This window comes from Neomonachus schauinslandi, chromosome 1, assembly GCF_002201575.2.
Source record: "Neomonachus schauinslandi chromosome 1, ASM220157v2, whole genome shotgun sequence".
In the NCBI taxonomy this organism is placed as follows: domain Eukaryota; kingdom Metazoa; phylum Chordata; class Mammalia; order Carnivora; family Phocidae; genus Neomonachus; species Neomonachus schauinslandi.
In genome coordinates this window covers 168,795,213-168,823,126 of record NC_058403.1, presented here as the reverse complement: position 1 = coordinate 168,823,126, position 27,914 = coordinate 168,795,213, and the positions used below count along the sequence as shown (strand labels likewise).

At 39.0% G+C, this 27,914-nt stretch overlaps 1 protein-coding gene across 4 annotated transcripts in view; it reads right to left on the bottom strand.

Moving 5' to 3' along the window:
* SUMF1 (sulfatase modifying factor 1) overlaps positions 1-27,914 on the bottom strand; it is a 111,072-nt gene that overhangs the window by 75,908 nt on the left and 7,250 nt on the right. For 3 of the 4 annotated variants that reach the window (XM_021694911.1, XM_044916591.1, XM_021694912.1), the window contains exons 2-3: positions 8,966-9,139; positions 5,036-5,110 (exon numbers count right to left, since the gene is read on the bottom strand). In XM_021694911.1, coding sequence (XP_021550586.1) covers positions 5,036-5,110; positions 8,966-9,139 — 249 coding nt within the window. The remainder of the gene's footprint in view (positions 1-5,035; positions 5,111-8,965; positions 9,140-27,914) is intronic. The other variant, XM_044916593.1, reaches the window with a different exon arrangement.

Genomic DNA, 27,914 nt, shown 5'->3' with positions numbered 1-27,914 from the left:
AAATAAACTAAACTCTTGACTGAAAGACAAAAACTGTCGGAATGGACTTTCTAAAAACAGTTATATACTCTTTACAAGAGACATATTAAAAACATAAAGATACAGAAAGACTGAAAATGAAAAGATGAAAAAGTATATATTAGACAAAAGAAAGCTTGTGCACCCATGTAGGTAACAAAAACAGACTGAAGATAAAACTTATTGAGAAAAAGAGAATCCCTATATGTCAAAATTGAACAAGAAAGATACACTTCTACACTTATGCAGTTACACTTCCAAGCTTAACAGCAAAGCTTTGAAAGATATAAAGCAAAAACGGACAGAATCACTAAGAGAAATGATGTTGGACATTAGAAAATACTTAGACATAAACAATTACAAATAAATTACAAAACTTGTGGAACTAAAAGGATCATTTAGAAAGAAATCCGTAGATCATAATGCTTAAAAAAGATGGCCCAAAACTTTGAAAACGAAGCGTCAACTTGAGAGGTCCAAAAAAAAAAGAGTAGCAAAGAAGTTCAGTGACTTTTCTCAAAACCAGCTGGTTAGCGGCATAGCTGAGGTTTAAAACCAGGTCTCCTTCACTCAAAGGATGTGGCTGTGATCTTTTCCTTATGGCTTTTCTGAATAAACAAGCCCCAAAATCAGTTTGAGAGAGAAAAGTCTTGGTGGCCGTGTGAAAGAAGAAAATTCTTAAAGCTGAACTGAGATTGTCCAAGGAAATGGTGGTTAAGCTACCAGAAAAGTAAAACTTCTAACATCAAAAAAGAGGTTGAGCAATTCATCCACCAGGCACATGTTTTGAGTTATTTTAATTTACTTTTCCTACGTACTGGAACTTGCCTTTCTGAACAGTTTCTGGCTTGGCTTACACTATTTAACTTACTAAAGCTTTTCTAAAAATTATTTTTGGGGTATGACCTCAGAATCTTGCTGGGCCCCAAGGCATTTCTCATTACAACCCATGCACATTTAGGTAACTGAATCACATCCTTACTAATGGCTCTCTTTCTAGCTTAGAGTCTTTGCCCAGTTGTGATTATATAAGAGACAGGCTGCAACATTCCCTGCCTTTTGTCCTGGTTGAGCATCATTCGAATAACACAGCACCCAGCATTTACTTGGGCAAGATATGCTGTCCCAAAATTGTTTTTTACTTAAAAAAAAAAAGAAGAAGAAGAAGAAGAAGAAGATGTCTTGGTAATTCTGATTCCTCACTGAAACTTGTTTTCAGTTAAAAAGAACTTCTCAAAATAACCTACCCTCCTCCTTTATCAAGGACACCTATTCAAAAATTTGTTTCCTTAAAGTGTTAGCAAATTCAGAAAGTGCCAAACCACAAACCAAGAGATAATCATTGTTTCTCAGGCTCCCACTGAGAGCAACTGTTTTCTCCCCACCCCACGGCCATCCCTCATGTCAAAGATTTATGAGCTATTTTAATAACACAATTATTAAAATGAAGCATACTTTTTAAATATTAAGTATTTTAACCACTACCTTTATTTCAACAATAGAAGGTTATCTTGAATAAAATACCCCAAAACAAAAACAACACAGCAACCAAAACTAGCCTTAATCCTTTCAAGGATTTAGTAGCTATACCTTTTAAGACATTTGTTTCAAATTGAGCATTCAAATAATAATCACAACTAAGCAGATTTCGGCATGCACATATGCTCTGTTTTAAACTGTTAAATTCACACAGTTTCAGATATTTTTATGAGCAAACCCTAAAAGCCAGTTCAATGTCTTGCCTCAAACCTCTATATTTAAAAAAAAAAAAATCTACCTAAGATGAGAGCAGCAGCAGCATAGTTTTTGGATCGCCCCAAATCTACGCATAAAACCACACAGAACAACTGAATAACAACATCAAGAACCCAAGAACAATGTACACAGCCAATGCCATTATCTGAGGTCTTGCCATTGGGTTCAAACATGAGTCTGATCAGGCCTGTGGATCTAGCTACCAGTTTGCAGGAAATGAAGAGGCCAGGGAAAACAGGTGAGCAGCACCATGAGAGGGCAAACAACAAGATTCAGACCATGGGAAAGTCCACAGGTTAATCGCCCTGTATTCTTCCAGAGATAAATTGTTAGGGATAAAAAACGGGGCAGGGGGATGGAGCAACAGAAAGGAAACCTGTGATTAAAAGAGTCTTTTTTTTTTTTTTTAATATTTTATTTATTTATTTCACAGCGAGATAGAGCCAGAGAGCACAAGCAGGGGAAATGGCAGAGGGAGAGGGAGAAGCAGGCTTCCCGCTGAGCAGGAAGCCCAAAGTGGGGCTCGATCCCAGGGCCCTGGGATCACGACCTGAGCGGTAGGCAGACACTTAACTGACCAAGCCACCCAGGTGCCCCAAGAGAGTCTTGAAAAAGATACAAATTTACCCTTAAATGGATAGGATTAAACCCTAGTAGCCTTGGGATGTACACCTGGTGATAATACTATAAGGAAATACAGGGAAGCATTTACTTTAAAAAGCAGGATAATGGCAACTTTAGGAAAAGAAAAGGGGAATAAGGCTGTGGCTCATGGAGGGGTTTACTGAGGCAGGCAGAGAAATTCTATTTCCTGACTTAGGTGATGGTTATAAGCATGTTCACCTTAGGATAACTCAGTAAGCTAAACATTTGCTTTGTGTGGTTTTACGTATTTGTGTTGTTTTTTTTTTTTTTTAGGAAAATTTGTATCACTGGTATAACCTGTCACAAAAAGAACATTCATGACAACATTTAAAATAATTTACATTTATTTAAAAGTTATATGAAACATTTAAAATAATTCTATGAAAATAAACAATATTATAAAATAATTACATGGAAGTAAACAATATTACTAAATTCTAGTTAGCTACTGTAGCCTGGGAAGTTTCCAAGGCTGATTTTGTGTGTTTAAAAGGAAACTAACAAGAGTTGCTGAGTGTTAATGACATGCTACCCCCGAAATGAAATTTCTGTCTTGACTTACACAGGTCTTGAAAGAGATCTGAAAAGGGAATAACTTTCTCACTCCATGATTCAGGATTACCTTATGCTTTGCCACGTATTACCTTAACTCATCTCCTGTTTCACTTCAAGTCTTCTCCTGGGCCATCCCATGTCCTATGTTTCTGGAAACACTGGGTTAATAAAAGTTCTGGCAGGGGACCCTGAGTGGCTCAGTCGGTTAAGGGGTTAAGTAAGCATCTGCCTCAGGCTCAGGTTGTGATCCCAGGGTCCTGGGATCCCCTGGGATGGAGTCCCACATCAGGCTCCCTGCTCAGCGGGGAGCCTGTTTCTCCTTCTCCCTCTGCCCCTCCCCCTGCTCATGCTCTCTCTCTCTCTCTCTCCCTCAAATAAAGAAATAAAATCTTAAAAAAAAACAAAGGTCTGGTGCAAGAGGGTATGTCAGACCTAAGAGGGGGCTGAAAAAACAAAAACTTAGCACTCTCAAATCATCAACAGATTCATTTTATTCATTCCAGCCCTTTCTGAACACGCTTAAAAGGTTTACTTTTCCATTATGAGCATTTAAGCAACAGACCAACATGAGGCTCCTGTGAGAGCTGCTTGTTATCGTCCTAGTTATAAGCACACACACTTTGCTAGGTACTTAGAGGGCACCCTCAGAGCCTAGCAATAATCTGCCTTTGCCTTTATGCCTAATGTGTTCGGAGGTTCTCAAGTGACAAGAGGCCCTGTATCTGAAAGAGCAAATTTCAAAAATAAGTACAAAGGCCCTCCCTCATCTGAACTCCGTATCTTAAAACAAGGCACCACATCCTGAGCTGCTGGCTCATCAACACTAGGCCAATATGACCTCAAAGCCCTTTAAAAAAAGAAGAAAAAAAAAAGGTGTATCAGATTACATAATAGACTTATAATAAAAACTTGTAATGAGGGAAAAAAACCCTGAAATTCAAACAGAGCTCGGTCATGTTTTAAAAACATTTATGTAAAATACATACAAAAAGTGGCCCGATTCTCCTATAAATGAATCAAGAGCAAGTCTGCTTTTACCTCCTCTCCCCCACCACCTTTGCTACATTCATTTGAAGAGAAAGAAAACAAGAGCCAGGATGGTTTAATTTTTTTGGCACTGCTGCTCGCAAAAGAGAAGAACAGTGACGCCAACACATAAAGACCAAGTTCAGGCAATTGAAAGGGAACTTGTGTAACAAAGGAAGATTAGGGTTGAATTCCTGTCTTCAATCTCTGTATCTTAATCAGTCCCCCTTGCAACCCCATTTCCTCTCTTCTCTCACTACCTCCTGCCTATCCTGCATTCCCTTCCTTCTTTGTTTTATAAACCCTCAACCTCCTAGCTTACGTACAATCCTTCCCTTGTTTTTCTATTTTCTGGCTCCTTATGAGACATGTGTAAACAAATACTCGAACATACAGAAATCCCAAGTTCTGCTCACTACACAGGCGCTTATGGAAGCCCAGTCCACTGTTTCCATGATTTCTGAGAAAAACACACCTAATTTACATTCCCTGGATCCTCTCTGTGAAAGCAGGTACACCCTTGGGTGATAAGGCCAGTTCCCTGGCTCAATTTCCTATGAATACCCAGAGCCAAAGGTCCTTTCATGAATACTTCGCTGATCGTAGGAATTCATGAATGTTTAAATAGGAAGCTCTCTCTCCACACTAGCACCTGATGAGATCAAGACTTTACGTACAGAAGTTAAAATAATATTCACATTTAACCCTCCGTTCTAGAAATGACCATAAGCAAAGAAACCCAGAAATGTCCAGAGCCCAGCTAAGCCCTCCTCAGCAACACAATGTGTCACTCGGGTACACAAGACAGAAACTCAAGTCAGACCTGACACTTTTTCGGCTACCATCCTGAACTTGTGCCATTTTCCTCAAGACATGGGGCCCTGGCCCATGGACCTGCTCTCAAAGGCAAATCTAGAGCAGGAATGGTGAGGTGGTAGGGGGCTGAGGAGGGTGGCACTTGTAGTTTGGAGTTTTCACCCAAGTCCTTTCCAAAGAGCAGTAGAGAAATATGAGAGCCTGTTTAGACATTACTTACTGCCTGTTGGATATCAGTCTTCACTTGCTCACTCAACATGCCTTCAAAGACAAAGGAGTCACCAAACTTCTCAGCCTAAAAGGAAAGAAGGAAATAAAAATCCAGAAAGGTTGTAGCAACATATTTCACATGTACCGTTTTCTTTGTGCACCGTAAAACTGATTGTTCTTGTCCAAATGACCTTTAGTTTTTCTTATGACTTCCCAGAGGATTCAGAAATGACTTAAAAGCATCTGGCTTCCTATTAAAACAGGTTAATATCAATCACTTACAGAGATCACTGTCTTTTCAGGCTCATTTAGCTGATAAGAATGCAGACTGGAAGAGATTAGCTTTTGAGAATGTGATTGCTCCTGTTGATGGAAACACATCTCCCCAAGTGTTTCAAATGACTTGGAAAATAATATTCTTTACATGTCGGATTACATAATCAACGTTCGTTCTTTGTTCTGCTCCAGCAATCTAGTTAAAAGAATTAAATGACATTGTTTGCTGATATTCTGATAGACTCTAGCTCCCCTAAGGGGTCAACTGTGTTTATAAATCTCAAGTGGCCAATTGAAGCATCAGACTTGAACTCTGTATTTTGATTATTTCACTTAACATTACTGTCTTGAGTCCTCATCTATCTTGTTTTATTTGTTGCATGTGACCTTATACTGCAAACGCCCACTTAATTAACCCCTTGGTTTCCGTGATTCTACTCTTCTAGCTTCCTTCCTCTTTCTGACTCTTCTTACTCATCTCCTGAAATACATGGGCTCTTCCTCTAGCTGCTAGAACACTGTTGTTCCCTAGTGCCCTGCCCTGGCTCTTCTTTCTCTTCACCAGTGGCTCTCGAGCTTTGTGCAGTGGAGATCACCTGGCCAGCTTATCAACACTACACGTTACTGCTCCTCAACCGCAGAGATTCTGATTCTGGAGGTCCAGGGGGAGGCCAAGGAACCTTCAAGTGTGAACAGCTCGGCTGGTGACTGTAATACAGGCGGGCCAAGAAATCACATTTTGAGATACACGGACCTACAGCTAGACAACCTCCTTCAATCTCATTGCTTTAGTGACCAGCAGCATGCACTTCAAACGACCCTCACATCTGCACCTCCAGGCCAGTTCTGTCCTCACTAGATGGTGTTAACTCCCTACTGGATCCCTGTAGTTCAGGCCTTACAAATACCTCAAACTCCTTTCCCTGATCGGAGCTTGTCATCTTTTCTTCACTCCTGTTCTTCTTCATCTTTCCCTTGTGGGAAAGTGCCTAAGCACCTAAACCATCCCTTCATCCAATGAACAAGTTTCAAACATGCCCTGTTTGGGTACCCACCCTTGTTCTGTGCCTGAGTATGAACTAAATGACAGAGATATGAGGTCAATATTAAATAAGCACAGTCCCTGTCTTAATAGCACTTACATGTGGGGGCACAGACAAAACTCAAGTCAAAGAAAGGATGGAAGAAAATAATTACAACTTTACTTGACCTTGTAAGGTAAAGAGTACCAAGAAAAGCCTCTTTTTAATAGAGTAGGGGAAAGGAAGTCTCCTTGAGAAGGGGCCATTAAGCTGAGATGACTCAGAATGAGAAGGAACCAGCCATAGTAAAAGGGAGATGGGCAAGGGGAGAAGGAAATTCCAAGTGGGGAAAAAAATATGAGCCGAGACCTCAAGCTGGAAAAGAATGCTGAGTTTTCAAGGAATAGAAACAAGACCAGCTGGGCTCGAACATGGTAAGTGGAGTGTGATATAAAATGAAGTTGGAGGGACAGAAAAAAATGGTAAAGTATCATAAAAATATGAACATTTATCCAAAGTAGGGGTTCTTAACACTTTTTGTGTCCTGGACCCTCCTGGCAGTATGATGAAGCTCAGGGGACTCCTTCTCAGAATGAAATGTTTAAATACACAAAACAAAATCAATATGATTACGAAGAAAAATTGTTATCTCAAAATACTAATAAAGTAAATTTGTGGTATAATAATATATACATGCTCTTTATTAATATATTAAATAAGATCTAATGGAAGTTCTCATAATTCTCATCATTTCTTTTTTTTTAAAGATTTTATTTATTTATTTGAGACAGAGAGAATGAGATACAGAGAGCATGAGAGGGAGGAGGGTCAGAGGGAGAAGCAGACCCCCCGCCGAGCAGGGAGCCCGATGCGGGACTCGATCCCGGGACTCCAGGATCATGACCTGAGCCGAAGGCAGTCGCTTAACCAACTGAGCCACCCAGGCGCCCTCTTTTTTTTTTTTAAGATTTTATTTATTTATTTGACAGAGAGAGAGAGCAAGAGCAGGAACACAAGCAGGGGGAGTGGGAGAGGGAGAAGCAGGCTCCCACCCCACTGAGCAGGGAGCCCAATGCAGCTCGATTCCAGGACCCTGGGATCATGACCTGAGCCTTCCTGGGATCATGACCTAAAAGGAGCTGAAGACAGCCGCCTAACGACTGAGCCACCCAGGCACCCCCAATTATCATCATTTCTAAAGGAAGGATGAATGCAAACAATATTTCAAGATATTTACAACAACAATAACGTGACAAAAAAATGTTTGTGATTTCTACTGGTGACAAAGTTATAGGTACTGCTACTATTACTAGGGCTTGTCATCTGCCTCATAATTGAAGGAAATGCTAAACTTGAATGAAAGGGTAGTAAAAAGCCAGATGTCACTTTTCCTCATCCATGTTCCTGAATGCCCTAAATTCTGTTTATTCTATCTTCTTTATGGAGAACCCTAGTCTGAGGGGAGCTTGTTCCCTTACAAGTGTTCTAACTTACATGGACTATTAAGGAAACTGATCTGAGAGGATCCTTATGAAACAAAAAGAAGAGGGACTTCTGCTTATAATAAACAGGTACAAAAGAGAAAACACTTTGTATGTTTTAGGAAATTCCAAAGAAATGCGATGCTGCAAAACCAAATTTGAACACTTTTTTGCTTTCAGCATTTACTCTCAAATTACTTTTTTATTTAAAAGAAAAAAATGTTTTGAGCCTGGGTGGGAGGAAATAAAACAAGGATTCCACAAACTGAAGGCAAGGGTAAAGTCCTTTGGTGAAAGAAAATGGGAAGCCTAAAAAACAAGTATATTTTAGACACTTAGAGAAAATTTCATAAACTAAAAAGCCTCCTTATTCTTACTCACTTTTAGAAGAAACATCTACTTGCAGAACCTTGCTTTGGGATTCAGTGACCAGAGAATAACTTGGAATTGCTACAGGAGAGCTTATGAGTCATCGGGCATTGAAATAAAACCACAGGGGCGCCTGGATAGCTCAGTCAGTTGGGTATCTGACTCTTGATTTCAGCTCAGGTCATAATCTCAGGGTCGTGAGATTGAGTCCCACGTCGGGCTCTGCACTGGGCATGGAGCCTGCTTAAGATTCTCTCTCTCCCTCTCCCTCCAAGAACCCCCCCCCAACCACATGTTCTCTCTCTCTCTAACAAAAGAGAAAAGAAAAAAGAAAAAAAATCACAAAATTGAAAAGCTGTACTTCTCCATCTATTGCTTAATGAAATACGTAATGCTTCTTGAACAAACAAACTGCAATTTTTTGAGAGGGAAAAGTGGCCTGGTTTTAGATTCTATCTGCTATCTCAAAAAGCCTGAGAAGGCAGTGGCACTCTCTGGTATAGTAAAGCGTTGATACAATATAGCATAATGGTTAGAAAAGAGGCCCTGGCATCTCACTGGCCAGGCTTGAAACCCAGCTCCACCACTAACTAGCTGTGCAACCCAGGGCAAACCACTTTTCTAATCCTCACTTCACTACCTGAAAAATAACCGGCCTCATGGGGTTGCTATGAGAACTGGATTAGATGAAAAATATATAAGCTCCTGAGCATAGTAGGGGGCACATAATAAAAAATGGTTAATCAACATTAGAAAAGAACAAGTTCTTCCTTCCCATCCCAACCCTATTACCTCTGTCAAATAGCCAGTTGAGTTCACAAATTTTTCAAATTCAGCATTACTGACTTCATAGGCATCCATGTAAAATGCATCAATAGCAACTCTCCGGGCAGGCGCCTCCCCATCTTGCTTTATCTGAGGATCATCTGTGCCCATTGTAAACACTCCGGCGGGGATGAGGACCATCTGCAGTGAAAGGGGAGACAGAGAGTCATGCCATCACAGCCAAAGTGGACCTGTATAGAGGGCAGAGTGCCTAGCACACAGTAAGCACCCAACAGTTACTACATACCCACCACAGAAATCACTGCACAATCAGTAAAATCACTCCATGCCCCTATGAAAGTGAAGGACTGGTCTCAAAAAGAAGTGAAAATTCTTGGTATGCCTGGCTGGATCAGTTGGAAGAGCATGTGACTCTTGATCTACAGGTCACAAGTTCGAGCCCCACATTGTGCGGAGAGATAAATAAAAATGAAAAAAAAAAAAAAAGAAGAAGAAATGAGGGCACCTGGGTGGCTCAGTCTGTTAAGCGTCTGCCTTTGGCTCAGATCATGATCCCAGGGTCCTGGGATCGAGCCCATATTGGGCTCCCTGCTCAGTGGGGATCCTGCTTCTCCTTCTCCCTCTGCTGCTCCCCCTGCCTGTGCTCTCTCTCGCTCTCGCTCCTGCTCTCTGTCAAATAAATAAAATCTTAAAAAAAAAAAAAGAAAGAAAGAAATGAAAATTCTCTAGGCAAGTAGTTCTTTAGTCAAAAGTCTACTTGATACATGCCATGGAAACAGGTCAGGAGCAATAGTCACCACGCTGCTAACGGATGGAGTGCAAAGGCAGGGAGATACTCCACCTCTTTATACATTTGAGTTTTCCTTTAATATGATCTCATTTCTTTTGAATTATTTTTAAAATCAAATGCAAAAATGCCATATATAATATTCTTAAAAACCACTGAGTGAATGTAGGTCTCCAGTAAAATAGGAAAGACTTAAATCACTGAAATGGAATATCTAAGAAGTTTAATAAGGGACCATGTCTTGTCCTTATTATGTCCTTGTTCTTAATTGATTCCTTATTAAAACTCTAATTGCAATTACTTTGCTCCTATATATGTCTCACATAAACTCTAAACTCCAAGAGGCCATTGGACTGCCTTGTTCACATCTGTATTTCCAGCACTAAACATAGTGCCTAAGGACTGCACCAAAAATATTCAGTTAAGAAATGCAGGCCTATGCTCAACATCATGAATCATTAGGGAAATGTAACTAAAAACTAAAAAGAGAGTCTACTTCATGCCCACTAGCATGGCTATAACCCAAAAGATTGACAATAACAAGTACTGACAAGGATGTAGAAATTGGAACCTTCATACATTGCTGGTAGGAATGTAAAATGATGCAGCTGCTTTAGAAAACAGTCTCTTGGTTCTTCAAAAATCTAAATAAAGAGTCACCATATGACACAATTTCACTTCTATATGCCCAAGATAAATGAAAACAAATATCCATGTTCATAGCAACACAAATGTTCATAGCAACATTATTCAGAATAGTCAAAAAAGTGGAAACTCAAAAGTCCATCAAATGACAGATATACAAAATGTGGTATATCCATTAAATGGAATATTATTCAGCCATAAAAAGGAATGAAGTACCAATACATATTACAATATGGATGAACCTTGAAAACATTATGCTAAGTGAAATAATCTACTCACAAAAGGCAACATATTATATGATTCCATTCATATGAAATGCCCAGAACAGACAAATCCAAGGAGACATAAAGTAGATTAGCTGTTGCCATGGGTGGGAGGGAAAAAGAAATGGGGAATGACTGCTAATGGATATGGGGTTTCTTTTTGGGGGTGATGGAATGTTCTGGAATTACTGATGATGATTGTGAAACCTTGTGAATGAACTGGGAAACACTCAATTGTTCAATTTATAAGGGTGAATATTATGGTATGTCATTCTATCTTAATTAAAAAAAAAACAACACACAATCATATCATCTGTCAGAAATATATTCTGCAGACACAGTATCTTACTTTCTAATCAGACAAGTGAAAAATCAATTCATTGACCTCCCAGCAGCATAAGAATTGTGAAGACTCTAATTCATAAAATAAGGGTTCAAATTGAGGAAGGAAAAAAAGGAAGCCAAAGAGAGATAACTAGTTGGAATAAAAAGAAAGAATGTGATTTAGCAATAACAGCAGAAGACCTAGTAAAACAAGATTAAAAGAAACGGAAAGTAGCAATCAACAATCATTGATTCCTACGTTCTATTTCCATTGACTCTCTTTGCTGGTGGTTGTCTTTAATTCTGTGCATATATTTCCCAATGAAAATGGAGCTCTTTTCATCTATGACATATGGGTAATAAATGTCTTATTTGTCCAATGTATTACCATTACTCCAAGAAATCATGCTTGACTACTCCTGTCCCCTAATCCCAGCATTACAGAGGTCACTCCATCTTACTGGATCTCTCCCTTCTTTCTATTCCCAGGCAACTGCAGGAGTCTCACAACCAGTCATCCTGTCTCCAGTCTCATCCTGTCACATCCCTCCTTGCTCCTCTCTAAGCCATTTATCTTCTGTTCAGTCATTCATTCTGAAAATGTGTAAGCACCTACTGAACTTTCTGAAATGTCAGCCTGTGGTATCCAATGCAACTTATTACAGCTCTGTCTTTAACAGAAAAAGACTGGCAATAAACTAAATGTCTATCAGTAGTGGATGGGTTAAGTAAATTGTGGGCCATCCACACAACATAAAATTAAACAGCCACAAGAAAAGGAAATACATGATATTTATAAATATATAGTAAATATAGTAGATTAATCACTTATAAAGCTAACATGAAGGTTAAGAGACAAAAGTAGTGAAAATAACTCATTAAAAGAATTAGCTAAGGGATAAGTAAGATGAAAAGATATAAAACTAGATATCAAAAACATGAAACATGGCAGCAGGGAGTAAAAATGTTAAGCCTTAGAATGCAATCAAACTTAAATTGCCTACTTAAAAAAAGGCTGTTATAGATATAAGTTGTTACGTGTAAACCTCATGGTAATCACAAAGGGAAAACCTATAGTAAACACACAAAAGATAAAGGAAAAGGAATAGAAGCATACCATAAAGAAAGACATCAAACCACAAAGAAGGGGAGTAAGAGAATAAAAGAGGAACAGAGAGGAATAACCAAAAAAGCCAGAAAACAATGAACAAAATGGCAATAAGTACTTACCTATCAATAATTACTTTCAATGTGAATGGACTAAGTTCTCCAATCAAAAGACACAGAGTGGCTGAATAAATTAAAAAACAAGACCCATCTATATGCAATCTACAAGACACTCACTTGAAATGCACACAGAGACTGAAAGTGAGGGGAAGGAAAAAGATACTCCACGAAAATGGAAACCAACAGGAAGCTGGAGTAGCTATACTTATATCAGCAAAATCAACTTTAAAATAGAGACTACAATAAAACACAAGGAGCACTACATAATGATAAAGGGGCCAATCCAACAAGAGGATATAACATTTGTAAAAAATTTATGTAGTCAACATAGGAGCACCTAAATAAATAAACCAAATATTAACAGACCTAGAAGGAGAAACAGACAGCAACACAATAATAACTGGGGACTTCATATCCCACTTACATCAATGGATAGATCACCCAGACAGAAAATCAATATGGAAACAGCAACCTTAAACAAAGTATTAGACCAGATGAATTTAACAGACATATACAGAACATCCCATCCAAAAGCAAAAGAAATACACATTCTTTCCAAGTGCACATGGAACACACTCCCGGATAGATCACAGGTTAGGCCACAAAACAAGCTTAATAAATTTAAGAGGACTGAAATCGTATCAATCATCTTTTCCAAGCACAAATGATAGGAAACTAGAAATCAATTCCATAAAGAAAATGGGAAAATTCACAGATACCTGAAAATTAAAAAACATGTTACTAACCAATCAAGAGGCCAAAGAAGAAATCAAAAGTTACATAAAAAAATACCATGAGACAAATAAAAATGGAAATAAATCAAAATTTATGGGATGCAGCAAAAGAAATTCTAAGTTCAGAGCAATAAACACCTACCTTAAGAAACTGGTTCTTTGAAAAGATAAAAATGATAAATCTTTAGCTAGACTCACCAAGAAAAAGAGAGGATACTCAAAATCAGAAATGAAAGAGGAGATATTAGAAATGATGCCACTGAAATATAAAATATCATTAAGAAACCATGATGAATAATTATATGCCAAAAAATTGGACAACCTAAAAGAAATGGAAAAATCTCTAGCAACATACAACCTACCAGACTGAATCATTAAGAAATAGAAAATCTGAACAGACTGATTACTACTAAGGAAATTGAATCAGTAATCAAAACTTCCCAAAAAACAAAAATCCAGAACGAGATGGCTTCCCTGGTGAATTCTACCAAACACTCAAAGAAGAATTATAACCAATTCTTCTCAAACACTTCCAAAAAATTGAAGAGGAGGGAGTGCTTCCAAACTCATTTTATAAGGCCAGCATTATCCTAACGCAGAAAGCAGACAGGATGCTGCAGGAATAAGAAATTATAGGCCAATATCTCTGATGAACATAGGTGCAAAATTCCTCAACAAAATATTAGCAAACTGAATTCAAAAATACATTAAAGGAGGGCGGAGCAAGATGGCGGAGGAGTAGGAGACCTGGATTTCGTCTCCTCTCAGGAATTCAGCTGGATAGGGATCAAACCATTCTGAACACCTACAAACTCAACAGGAGATCGAAGAAAAAAAGAGCAAGAACTCTCTCATCAGAAAAGCGACCACTTTCTGGAAGGTAGGACGTGCGGAGAAGTGAATCCGAGGCGATATTCGGGAGGATAGGTGGCGGGGGAGGGGCCTCCGTCGGCCGCTTCTGGCAAGTGATACAGCCGCAGAGCACAAAATTGGAACTTTTAAAAGTCTGAGGGACATCACTCTGGTGGCTAAGCGGGGGGTGGAACCCTCCGGGACAGGGTGGTCTCAGGACCCTCGGGGTCACAGAAAGACCGGGGGTGCCTGAGTGTGGCAGAGCTCCCAGGCAACAGAGCAGGGAAGCCGGCTGCAGAGGCGGAGCCCAGGCGCGGGCTCTCAGCTTGGGGTTGCCATAAACCGTGATCCATGGCACAGTCGGGCCACTGCTCCTCCAGCAGGGACCCAACAAGCGGCAGATCCGGGGAGACTCACCTTCCTCCCCTGGGAGAAGCCGCGCAGGAGTGCACCGCAGGGATCTGCTGGGTTTGGAGACTCCACCCGGGGTCGGGGGCCAGAGATAGAAACGCGCGGTCACAGGCCGGGTGAGCACAGAGTGCGGCCGGAGACCGGGGAGACGGGAGTGACTGACGGCTTTTCTCTGGGGGCTCACTGAGAGGCGGGGCCCCGAGTTCTCGGCTCCTCCGGGGTGGAGATTGGGAGGCCGCCATTTTCACTCTCCGCCTCCAAAGCCGTACGGAAAGCTCGCAGGGAACAAAAGCCCCGGAGAGCAAACCCGAGCAGATTACTTAGCCGGGAGGGGGCAAGGGCGGGGCAATTCTGCCTCCGACAGAGACATTTGGGAACCACGGCAAGAGGCCCCTCCCCAGAAGATCAGCGAGAACAGCCAGCCAAGACCAAGTTTACCGATCAATGAGAACGGCAGAACTCCAGCGCTAGGGGACTACTGCACATAGAATTCATGGCTTTTTTACCATGATTCTTTAGTCTTTCAAAGTTAATTTTCTTTTTTAACTGTCTTTTTTTCTTTTTCTTTGAATTTTTCTTTTTCCCTTTTTCAACCAACATCTTATCAATCCCGTTTTTAAAAAAAATTTTTTATTTTTCATTTTTAGAGTCATATTCTATCCCTTCATAGTAGTTACCCGTATTTTTGGCGTATATATATAAGTTGTTCTCTCTTTAAAATTTTGACATAGTTTCTAACAGATTAAAATATACCCTAAATCTCTAGTATATGGTGTTTTCTATTCCCCTGCCTGATCACATCCTCTCCCTTTTTTTTTTCTTTTACTTTTTTCTTTTTTTAAATCCTCTTCTTTCTTTTTTCAAACAACTTCTTATCAATTCCTTTTATAAAATTTTTTATAATTTCCATCTTTACAGTCATATTCCATCCCTTCATCATATCAACCCTTATTTTTGTACATATATAAGTTTTTCTTTCTTCAAAATTTTGGGAGGGACTTTCTTCTAAAAGACAAAAATACACCCCAAATCTAGTGTATGGCACTAATCTATATACCAGCCTGATCATATTTGATCACATTCTGGTTTTTTTTGTTGTTGTTGTTGTTGTAGTTTTGTTTTGTTTGTTTTTGTTTTTATCTTTATCTTTTTCTTTTTTTTCTTTTTCTTTTTTCTCTCTTTCCCTTTCTTTTCCCACTGCTTCAGGTCTTTTCTGATTTGTTTAGAGTATATTTTCTGGGGACGTTGTTACTCTGCTAGCATTTTGTTCTCTCATTAATCTATTCTCCTCTGCACAAAATGACAAGACGGAAAAAATCACCTCAACAAAAAGAACAAGAGGTAGTACCGATGGCCAGGGACCTACTCAATACGGACATTAGTACGATGTCAGATCTAGAGTTCAGAATCATCACTTTAAAGATACTAGCTGGGCTTGAAAAAAATATGGATGTTATTAGAGAAACCCTTTCTGGAGAAGTAAAAGAACTAAAATCCAACCAAGTAGAAATCAAAAAGGCTATTAATGAGGTGCAATCAAAAATGGGGGCACTAACTGCTAGAATAAATGAGGCAGAAGAGAGAATCAGTAATATAGAAGATGAAATGAAGGAAAATAAAGAAGCTGAGAAAAAGAGAGATAAACAACTACTGGATCACGAGGGCAGAATTCGAGAGATAAGCGATACCATAAGACGAAACAACATTAGAATAATTGGGATCCCAGAAGAAGAAGAAAGAGAGAGGGGGCAGAAGGTATAATGGAGCAAATTATAGCAGAGAACTTCCCTAATTTGGGAAAGGAAACAGGCATCAAAATCCAGGAAGCACAGAGAACCCCTCTCAAAATCAATAAAAATAGGTCAACACCCCGACATCTAATAGTAAAACTTACGAGTCTCATAGACAAAGAGAAAATCCTGAGAGCAGCTCGGGAGAAGAGATATGTAACCTACAAGGGTAGAAACATTAGACTGGCAACAGACCTATCCACAGACACCTGGCAGGCCAGAAAGGACTGACAGGATATATTCAGAGCACTAAATGAGAAAAATATGCAGCCAAGAATACTATATCCAGCTAGGCTGAAAATTGTAGGAGAGATAAAAAGCTTCCAGGACAAACAAAAACTAAAGGAATTTGCAAACACAAAACCAGCCCTACAAGAAATCTTGAAAGGGGTCCTCTAAGCAAAGAGAGAGCTTAAAGCAACATAGACCAGAAAGGAACACAGACAATATACGGTAACAGTCACTTTACAGGCAATACAATGGCACTAAATTCCTATCTTTCAATAGTTATCCTGAATGTAAATGGGCTCAATGCCCCAATCAAAAGACACAGGCTATCAGACTGGATTAAAAAACAAGACCCATCGATATGCTGTCTGCAAGAGACTCATTTTAGAACCAAAGACACCCCCAGATTGAAAGTGAGGGGGTGGAAAACCATTTACCATGCTAATGGACACCAAAAGAAAGCTGGGGTGGCAATCCTTATATCAGACAAATTAGACTTTAAACCAAAGACTGTAATAAGAGATGAGGAAGGACACTATATCATACTTAAAGGATCTATCCAACAAGAAGATCTAACAATTGTAAATGTCTATGCCCCTAACATGGGAGCAGCCAATTATATAAGGCAATTAATAACAAAAGCAAAGAAACACATTGACAACAATACAATAATAGTGGGGGACTTTAACACCCCCCCTCACTGAAATGGACAGATCGTCTAAGCAAAAGATCAACAAGGAAATAAAGACTTTAAATGACACACTGGACCAAATGGACTTCACAGACCTATTCAGAACATTCCACCCCAAAGCAACGGAATACACATTCTTCTCTAGTGCCCATGGAACATTCTCCAGAATAGATCACATCCTAGGTCATAAATCAGGTCTCAACCGGTACCAAAAGATTGGGATCATTCCCTGCCTATTTTCAGACCACAATGCTTTGAAACTAGAACTCAATCACAAGAGGAAAGTCGGAAAGAACTCAAATACATGGAGGCTAAAGAGCATCCTACTGAAGAACGAATGGGTCAACCAGGAAATTAAAGAAGAATTAAAAAAATACATGGAAACCAATGAAAATGAAAACACAACTATTCAAAATCTTTGGGATGCAGCAAAGGCAGTCCTAAGAGGAAAGTATATAGCAATACAAGCCTTTCTCAAGAAACAAGAAAGGTCTCAAGTACACAACCTAACCGTACACCTAAAGGAGCTGTAGAAAGAACAGCAAATAAAGCCTAAACCCAGCAGGAGAAGAGAAATAATAAAGATCAGAGCAGAAATCAATGAAATAGAAACTAAAAGAACAGTAGAACAGATCAACAAAACTAGGAGCTGGTTCTTTGAAAGAATTAACAAGATTGATAAACCCCTGGCCAGACTTATCAAAAAGAGAAGAGAAATGACCCAAATCAACAAAATCATGAATGAAAGAGGAGAGATCACAACCAACACCAAAGAAATACAAACAATTATAAGAACATATTATGAGCAACTCTATGCCAGCAAATTAGATAACCTGGAAGACATGGATGCATTCCTAGAGATGTATCAACTACCAAAACTGAACCAGGATGACATAGAAAACCTGAACAGACCTATAACCACTAAGGAAATTGAAGCAGTCATCAAAAATCTCCCAAAAAACAAAAGCCCAGGGCCAGATGGCTTCCCAGGGGAATTCTACCAAACATTTCAAGAAGAATTAATACCTATTCTTCTGAAACTGTTCCAAAAAATAGAAATGGAAGGAAAACTTCCAAACTCATTTTATGAGGCCAGCATTACCTTGATCCCAAAACCAGACAAAGACCCCATCAAAAAGGAGAATTACAGACCAATATCCCTGATGAACATGGATGCAAAAATTCTCACCAAAATACTAGCCAATAGGATCCAACAGTACATTAAAAGGATTATTCACCATGACCAAGTGGGATTTATCCCTGCGCTGCAAGGTTGGTTCAACATCCGCAAATCAATCAATGTGATACAATACATTAACAAAAGAAAGAACAAGAATCATATGATCCTCTCAATAGATGCAGAAAAAGCATTTGACAAAGTACAGCATCCTTTCTTGATCAAAACTCTTCAGAGTATAGGGATAGAGGGGACATACCTCAATATCATAAAAGCCATCTATGAAAAACCTACAGCGAATATCATTCTCAATGGGGAAAAACTGAGAGCTTTCCCCCTAAGGTCAGGAACGCGGCAGGGATGTCCACTGTCACCACTGCTATTCAACATAGTATTGGAAGTCCTAGCCACAGCAATCAGACAACAAAAAGAAATAAACGGCATCCAAATTGGCAAAGAAGAAGTCAAACTCTCTTTGCAGATGATATGATACTTTATGTGGAAAACCCAAAAGACTCCACCCCAAAACTGCTAGAACTCATACAGGAATTCAGTCAAGTGGCAGGATATAAAATCAATGCACAGAAGTCAGTGGCATTCCTATACACCAACAACAAGACAGAAGACAGAGAAATTAAGGGAGTCGATCCCATTTACAATTGTGCCCAAAACCATAAGATACCTAGGAATAAATCTAACCAAAGAGACAAAGGATCTGTACTCAGAAAACTATAAAATACTCATGAAAGAAATTGAGGAAGACACAAAGAAATGGAAAAACATTCTATACTCATGGTTTGGAAGAACAAATATTGTGAAGATGTCAATGCTACCTAGAGCAATCTACACATTCAATGCAATCCCCATCAAAATACCTTCCACTTTTTTCAAAGAAATGGAACAAATCATCCTAAAATTTGTATGGAACCAGAAAAGACCCTGCATAGCCAGAGGAATGTTGAAAAAGAAAAGCAAAGCCGGCGGCATCACAATTCCGGACTTCCAGCTCTATTACAAAGCTGTCATCATCAAGACAGCATGGTACTGGCACAAAAACAGACACATAGATCAATGGAACAGAACAGAGAGCCCAGAAATGGACCCTCAACTCTATGGTCAACTCATCTTTGACAAAGCAGGAAAGAATGTCCAATGGAACAAAGACAGTCTCTTCAACAAATGGTGTTGGGAAAATTGGATAGCCACATGCAGAAGAATGAAAATGGACCATTTCCTTACACCACACACAAAAATAGACTCCAAATGGTTGAAAGACCTCAATGTGAGACAGGAGTCCATCAAAATCCTAAAGGAGAACACAGGCAGCAACCTCTTTGACCTCAGCCGAAGCAACTTCTTCCTAGAAACATCGCCAAAGGCAAGGGAGGCAAGGGCAAAAATGAACTCTTGGGACTTCATCAAGATAAAAAGCTTTTGCAAAGCAAAGGAAACAGTCAACAAAACCAAAAGACAACCGACAGAATGGGAGAAGATATTTGCAAATGACCTATCAGATAAAGGGCTAGTATCCAAAATCTATAAAGAATGTATCAAACTCAACACACAAAGAACAAAGAATCCAATCAAGAAATGGGCAGAAGACATGAACCGACATTTTTCCAAAGACATCCAAATGGCCAACAGACACATGAAAAAGTGCTCAATATCGATCGGCATCAGGGAAATCCAAATCAAAACATCAATGAGATACCACCTCACACCAGTCAGAATGGCTAAAATTAACAAGTCAGGAAACGACAGATGTTGGCGGGGATGTGGAGAAAGGGGAACCCTCCTACACTGTTGGTGGGAATGCAAGCTGGTGCAGCCACTCTGGAAAACTGTATGGAGGTTCCTCAAAAAGTTGAAAATAGAGCTACCATATGATCCAGCAATTGCACTACTGGGTATTTACCCCAAAGATACAAAAGTAGGGATCTGAAGGGGTACGTGCACCCCGATGTTTATAGCAGCAATGTCCACAATAGCCAAACTGTGGAAAGAGCCAAGATGTCCATCGACAGATGAATGGATAAAGAAGAAGTGGTATATATATACAATGGAATATTATGCAGCCATCAAAAGGAATGAGATCTTGCCATTTGCAACGACGTGGATGGAACTGGAGGGTATTATGTTGAGTGAAATAAGTCAAACAGAGAAAGACATGTATCATATGATCTCACTGATATGAGGAATTCTTAATTGCAGGAAACAAACTGAGGGTTGCTTGTGTGGGGGATGGGCTGGAAGGGATGGGGTGACTGGGTGATAGACACTGGGGAGGGTATGTGCTCTGGTAAGCGCTGTGAATTGTGCAAGACTGTTGAATCTCAGATCTGTACCTCTGAAACAAATAATGCAATATATGGTAAGAAAAAAAAAGAAGAAGAAGAAGGTAGTGGGAGGGGAAGAATGAAGCGGGGGAAATCAGAGGGGTAGACGAACCATGAGAGACGATGGACTCTGAAAAACAAACAGGGTTCTAGAGGGGAGGGGGGTGGGAGGATGGGTTAGCCTGGTGGTGGGTATTGAGGAGGGCACATTCTGCATGGAGCACTGGGTGTTATGCACAAACAATGAATCATGGAACACTTCATCTAAAACTAATGATGTAATGTATGGGGATTAACATAAGAATAAAAAAAAATACATTAAAGGATTATATACCATGATCAAGTGGGATTTATTCCTGGGATGAAAGGCTGGTTCAATATCCACAAATCAGTCAATGTGATACACCATATTAACAAAATGTATGATAAAAATCATATGATCACCTCAATACATGCAAAAAAGCATTTGACAAAATTCAACATCCATTTATGATAAAAATTCTCAATAAAGTGGGTATAGACAGAATGTACCTCAATATAATAAAGGCCATATATGACAAGCCTACAGCTAACATCATACTCAACAGTAAAAAGCTAAAAGCTTTTCCTTTAAGATCAGGAATAAGACAAGGATGCCCACTCTTGCCACTTTTATTTAATTTAATATTGGATGTTTTAGCCAGAGTAATTAGATGAGAAAAAGAAATTAAAGACATCCAAATTATAAAGGAAGAAGTAAAAATGACACCAGATGATATATATAGAAAACTCCAAAGACTCCACCAGAAAACTGTTAAACTAATAAGCAAATTCCAGTAACACTGCAGGATACAAAAATCAATGCCAAAGAAACCTGTGACATTTCTATACATTAATAACCAACTATCAGAAAGACAAATTAAGGGGCGCCTGGGTGGCTCAGTCGTTAAGCGTCTGCCTTCGGCTCAGGTCATGATCCCAGGGTCCTGGGATCGAGCCCCGCATCGGGCTCCCTGCTGAGCAGGGAGCCTGCTCTCCTTCTCCCTCTGTCTACCACTCTGCCTACTTGTGCTCTCTCTCTGTCAAATAAATAAATAAAATCTTAAAAAAAAAAAAGAAAGACAAATTAAAACAATCTCATTTATAATTGCATCAAAAATAATAAAATATCGGGGCCTGGGTGGCTCAGTTGGTTAAGCGACTGCCTTCGGCTCAGGTCATGATCCCAGAGTCCCTGGATCGAGTCCCGCATCGGGCTCCCTGCTCGGCAGGGAGTCTGCTTCTCCCTCTGACCCTCCCCCCTCTCATGTGCTATCTCTCTCATTCTCTCTCTCAAATAAATAAATAAATAATCTTTTAATTAATAAATAAAAAATAAATAAAATAAAATATCTAGCAATAAATTTAACCAAGGGAATGAAAGACCTGTACACTTAAAACAACATATTAAGGAAAGAAACTGAAGACAACACAAATCACTGGGAAGATATTTCATGCTCACGGATTGGAAGAATTAGTATTTTTAAAGCATCCTTATGATTCAGTGCAATTCCTATCAAAATTCCACTGGCATTTCTCACAGAAATAGAAGAAACAATCCTAAAATTTGTATGGAACCATAAGAGACCCTGAATAGCCAAAGCAATCTTGACAAAGAACAACAAGCCTATAAGGCATTATGCTCCCTAATTTCAAACAATATTACAAAGCCAGAGCAATTAAAACAGTATGGCACTGGCATAAAAACAAACAATAACATGGAACAGAGAGCCCAGAAATAAACCCATGCATACATGGTCAATAAGTTTACAACAGAAAGGCCAAGAATATCAAATGGAGAGAACAGTCTCTTCAATAAATAGTGTTGGAAAACTGGATAGCCACATTCAAAAGAATAAAACTAAACCACTATCTTACGCCATACACAAAAATTAACTCAAAATGGAATAAAAACCTGAACCTAAGACATGAAACCATAAAATCCCATTAGCAGTAAGTTCCTTAACACAGGTGCTGGTGATGATTTTTTGAACCCAACACCAAAAGTAACAAAAGCATAAATGAGCAAGTGGGGCTATACCAAACTAAAAAGCTTCTGTACAGCAAAGGAAACTGTCAACAAAATAACAAGGCAATCTAATGAATGGTAGAAATTTTTTGCAAATCATATATCTGATGAGGAGTTAATATTCACAATATATAAAGAACTCATAAACTCAACAGCAAAAAAGAAAAACTCTCATTAAAAATGGGCAGAAGATCTGAATAGACATTTTTCCAAAGAAAACATACAGTTAAAAGGTACATGAAAGGATGTACAACATCATTATCATCACAGAAATACAAATCAAAACCACAATGAGATAGCACCTCACACCTGTTAGAATGGCTATTATCAATATGCCCCACATCTGTTACAATGGCTACTATCAATAAGACAAGAAATAACAGGAGTTGGCAAGAATGTGGTTAAAAGAAACCCATGTGCACTGTTAGTGGAAATGTAAATTGGTGCAAGCACAGTGGAATACAGTATGGAGCCTCCTCAAAAAGTTAAAAAATATTACTTAAAGAACTACCACATAATTTAGCAATTTCACTACTGGGTACTTACTAAAACACTAATTCAAAAAGATGTATGCACCTCAATGTTCAATGTAGCACTATTTACAATAGCCTAGACATGGGAACAACCTAAGTGTCCATGACTGGATGAACACATGAAGCAATTGTGGTATGGGGGGCCTGGGTGGCTCAGTTGGTTAAGCGTCTGCCTTCAGCTCAGGTCATGATCCTGGGGTCCTGGGATCAAGGCCATCAGGCCCCTGCACAGTGGGGAGTCTGCTTCTCCCTCTCCCTCTGCCCCTGCCCCCTTGTGCTCTCTCCCTCTCTCTCTCAAATAATAAATAAAATCTTTAAAAAAAAAATTGTGGAACCTCCATACTGTTTTCCAGAGTGGCTGCACCAGCTTGCATTCCCACCAACAGTATAGGAGGGTTCCCCTTTCTCCACATCCCCGCCAACATCTGTCGTTTCCTGACTTGTTAATTTTAGCCATTCTGACTGGTGTGACGTGGTATCTCATTGATGTTTTGATTTGGATTTCCCTGATGCCGATCGATATTGAGCACTTTTTCATGTGTCTGTTGGCCATTTGGATGTCTTCTTTGGAAAAATGTCGGTTCATGTCTTCTGCCCATTTCTTGATTGGATTCTTTGGGTGTTGAGTTTGATGAGTTCTTTATAGATTTTGGATACTAGCCCTTTATCTGATATGTCATTTGCAAATATCTTCTCCCATTCTGTCGGTTGTCTTTTGGTTTTGTTGTATATAAGTATGTATGCATTTGTGTATATATGTTCTTTATTATCATATGCATCATACATATATCATTCAGTCATAAAAAAGAGTGAAATCTTGCCATTTGCAACATGGATGGATCTTGAGGGCACTATGCTAAGCAAAGTGAGTCAGAGAAAGACAAACAACATATGATCTCTGTTCTATGTGGAATCTAAACAAGCAAAAACCAAGCTCATAGATACAAAGAACAGATTGGTGGTTGCCACAGGCAGGGGTGGGGGGGGTAAAAAAAAAAGTGATCAATTACACCTCAATAAAAAGAAATATTTTTAATAAAAAAATTTTTTAAAAAGATTGGTCAGTTCCACAAAGGCATGGCTTTTTATTTCTCTAAAAAATATTGTGTACTTTTTGCCAGTTCTACAAGGAATCAGGTGGAGACCAAAGTTAACCAGTACAGTATTTCAAATCTATTCTAGTGATGCTTTTAGTGCATCTTACAGATAACTGCTTAGAAAATTCAGAGCATGTGGCTGTTTCTGTTACTGTTCTTGTTTCAGGAGGAGAATGGAAACACCTTTACTACACCACCTAAAACCTAAAATCTTTTTCAGTTACAACAAATATTTTAAAAAGCGTTAAATATATTGCTCAATAAATTGTAAGTCAAAGATCCTTATAAGCCACCCTCCATGAAATACCTTGCCAATCACTCCAAAAGCCCTTCCTATGCCCATCTTGAACACAAATCCTCCCCCTCACCACAGAGAAAAACCACTGTCCCAACTTTTAACTTATTTTTAAGATATAATTGATATATGACATTATTTAGTTCCAGGTATACAACATAATGATTCAATATTTGTATATATTATGAAACGATCAACACAAGTCAACATTCACTACCACAGTTAAATTGTTTTCTTGTGATAACTTTTTTAAATTATTTTTTTATTATTAACTTATAATGTATTATTTGTTTGAGGGGTACAGGTCTGTGATTCATCAGTCTTGCACAATTCACAGCACTCACCATAGCACATACCCTCCCCAATGTTGTGATAAGAACTTCTAAGATCTCTTTTAGCAACTTTCAAATGCATAATATAGTATTAACTATAGTCACCATACTGTACTATCCTGACTTTTATATACATTGTTACCTTATTTTATTTGCACTTTAATTATTTAACTATGCATCCCTAAACATTACAGTTTTTATGGCTTTTCTTTTTTTTGTAAAATATGGCATTTAGGAATCTAAATCTATAGGTTCCCCCTTTACCTCTTTTTCCCCCTTGCAACTTATTTGTTGAAGAAACTGGGTCATTTGTCTAAGAGAGATTCCCGGAGTCAAGATTTTTGTTGACTGCAACCTTATAATGTAGTTTATTTATCATTATCCCCTGTTCTCTGTACCTCCTGAAAATTGATAGCTGAATCTAGAGGCTTTATCAGATTCAGGTTTGATTTGGGGGGAGTAAGACTCCTCTGTAGGTGGTGTTGTCTTCCTCATTAAGAAGCACAGAGTGGGGACACCTGGGTGGCTCAGTCGGTTGGGTGTCTGCCTTCAGCTCAGGTCATGATCCCAGGGTCCTGGGATCGAGTCCCGCATCGCTTCTCCCTCTGCCTCTGCCTCTCTCTCTCTGTCTCTCATGAATAAATAAAATCTTTAAAAAAAAAAAAAAAAAGCACAGAGTGTATGGGTTACTCTCTTTTCTGTTGCTACCAGCCATCAAGGTTCAGTTCATCAGGGGTTGCAAAATGATATTCCAATTCTATCATATCTTTTTCATTTATTGTTGAAATGTTTCTATAAAGAGAAACTTCCCCTACTCAGTTATTTAGCTACTCTGTGTTATATTCATGGGAAAGGCAAGATAAATTCTTGACTTTTTCCCCTTATTTACCAGCTTTCAAAATAAAGAGCTGGTTCCCAAGAATAATCCCAAGATGACGAAAACAAAACAAAACAAAAAATAAAACTGGGAAAGGGGTCAGGCTGTGTGCTATCTCCATATCTGGCAAAACACTGGATCTGCAAAAAGTGTTACCAAAACCAAAGGAAAGGTATTAATACAGGGCGGGGTCTGATGAGACTTCTTACTAGAACAATGCTGTCCTTCATTACCCCAAATCACTGTGGTTGCTAACCACTATCAGGACTCCCAGAATTCCATAAGCCTTCAAGATCTTTCCAATAAGTCATAATATGCTTGAGTTAGCAAGAAGGAATTCATGGTCGTTGCCTTCAGTACACTTCATTTGATGCAGCATCCAAAATACACAGTAGGGAGAACTCTCACCAGAAGCAGATAAATTAGGGGAGGGAGGCTGTGTACATTTCCAGAAATGCCAGTGACTAGAAAATCTCTGCTTTTATGATATAACCAATTCCATGTCCTGATTTATCTAAATTTTAAAAATTTCTTTCCAGTATTATGCTAAATCTTCTTCCCCATCACACATTAATCAGTAAGAGATTATAAAACTAAAATAGGTCACTTGTGACTAGTGAAATAGATTTCACTGAACTTCTGAGACAGGAACCAAACTGCAAAGAGTTGGAGTGAGAAGGCAGAAGTATAAGTAGTTGGTGAAATAGGAGAGAAATGACCTGCTAATTTGAGAGAGTGACCAATCTCAGAGAATGATTTATTTTATTTTATTTTATTTATTTATTTATTATTTTTGTTTTAGAGAGAGATCGTGAGTGGGGATGGGCAGAGGGAGAGAGAGAATCTTAAGCAGGCTCCACCCCCAGCACGGAAAAAAGACACTTTTAATAAATTAATATGGAGAGATCTTGCTAAGACAAAGAACTAAAGTGAACAAAGCAAAGTGTACCACAGTAAGCATGGCGTGCTACCATTTGTGTGAAAAGGAGGTGGGAGAAGAATAGAGATTCACATATTTTTGTATTTGCTTATATTTGCAGAACAGAGCTCTGGGAAGACATGTCAGAAACTCGTGTGGTGGTTATTTGAGAGGAAGGATATCAGGTAAGTATAAAATTTTTCACTACACACCCTTCTATAATTTTTTCTAAACCATGTAAATATACTGTCTGTTCAAAAGATAAACAATAAAATAAAGTGTCAATCTGATCATACCACTTTCCTACTTAAATTCCTTAGGCATCCCCATCACCTTTCAGGGTAAAATATCTAACCATCAAAGCCTAATCTCTCACCGTCTCCCTCGTGATGTGTCCCACCTACACTTTGTCTGTAAATAGTCAATATTCAAGATCACCTCCTCTAGGCCTTTACTGCCTGCATTTCCCTCCTCTGGCTGGGTCATATGCCCCTCATTTGGGTTCCTCTGATAAATACCTCTACCTATCCTAACAACTGACAAACACGTATTTTAATGACAGGTTTTCACCTCCCCTAGATCCTAGGCTCTTTGGGATTCACAAATATTTTTCATTTCTATATCCCCAGCGCCTAGCATGGTGCATAGTTCAGGATAGACACTCAAAAAAAAAAATTTTTATTGACTGAATGAGTGAGATCATGAATATGATGAGGAATTTGCCGCTTGAGTTATTCGTAATTGTAGAAATTCTTGTTCTAACACAGTCCCAGACACGGAGAGCATGTTTGCATTGTAGTGAAACCTGTTTTAAGACTGTGCAAGGACTGAACCAGGTACACATTATTCTGATTATCCTCCAAATGTCTGAGACACAAGGTTCCTCAGTCCTTAGAAGTCAGAATTTTAAGCAGCTCTGCAGAGAAGCAGAAACATAGAAGACTTCAGACAAAAGCTCCAAGTGTAGTTTTAAAATGATTATTAAAATGATCTAATATGAGGTTTCATAAAGGATTTAAAGTTAAAAGCTTTCCAGCAGCAGACAAGTAGGTCCTACTCTGAGAACAGGTGTTCAGCCCTCGGCGTAAAGAGAAGACACACAGGAAGCTGTGCCCATTATGCCTAATAAAGTTTTACAATCACCTCATTTTGTTTATCCTCTTCTCCCTCGAGGTGAGTACCAACAATGCTAACACAATCACAACTTCCACTGTGGACTCCTGGCCTGGTTTTTTTCCTTCTTCTTTCACTACCCATCAGAGATAACCAACACTGAATAAGCCAAGTTTCCGTTCTGGAGGCTATAGATAAAAATACCCTGCATTGTTCCAAGTGGATCATAATTTCCAATTTACACGAATGAAATGAAGTTTTCTGTCCTACAAATGTA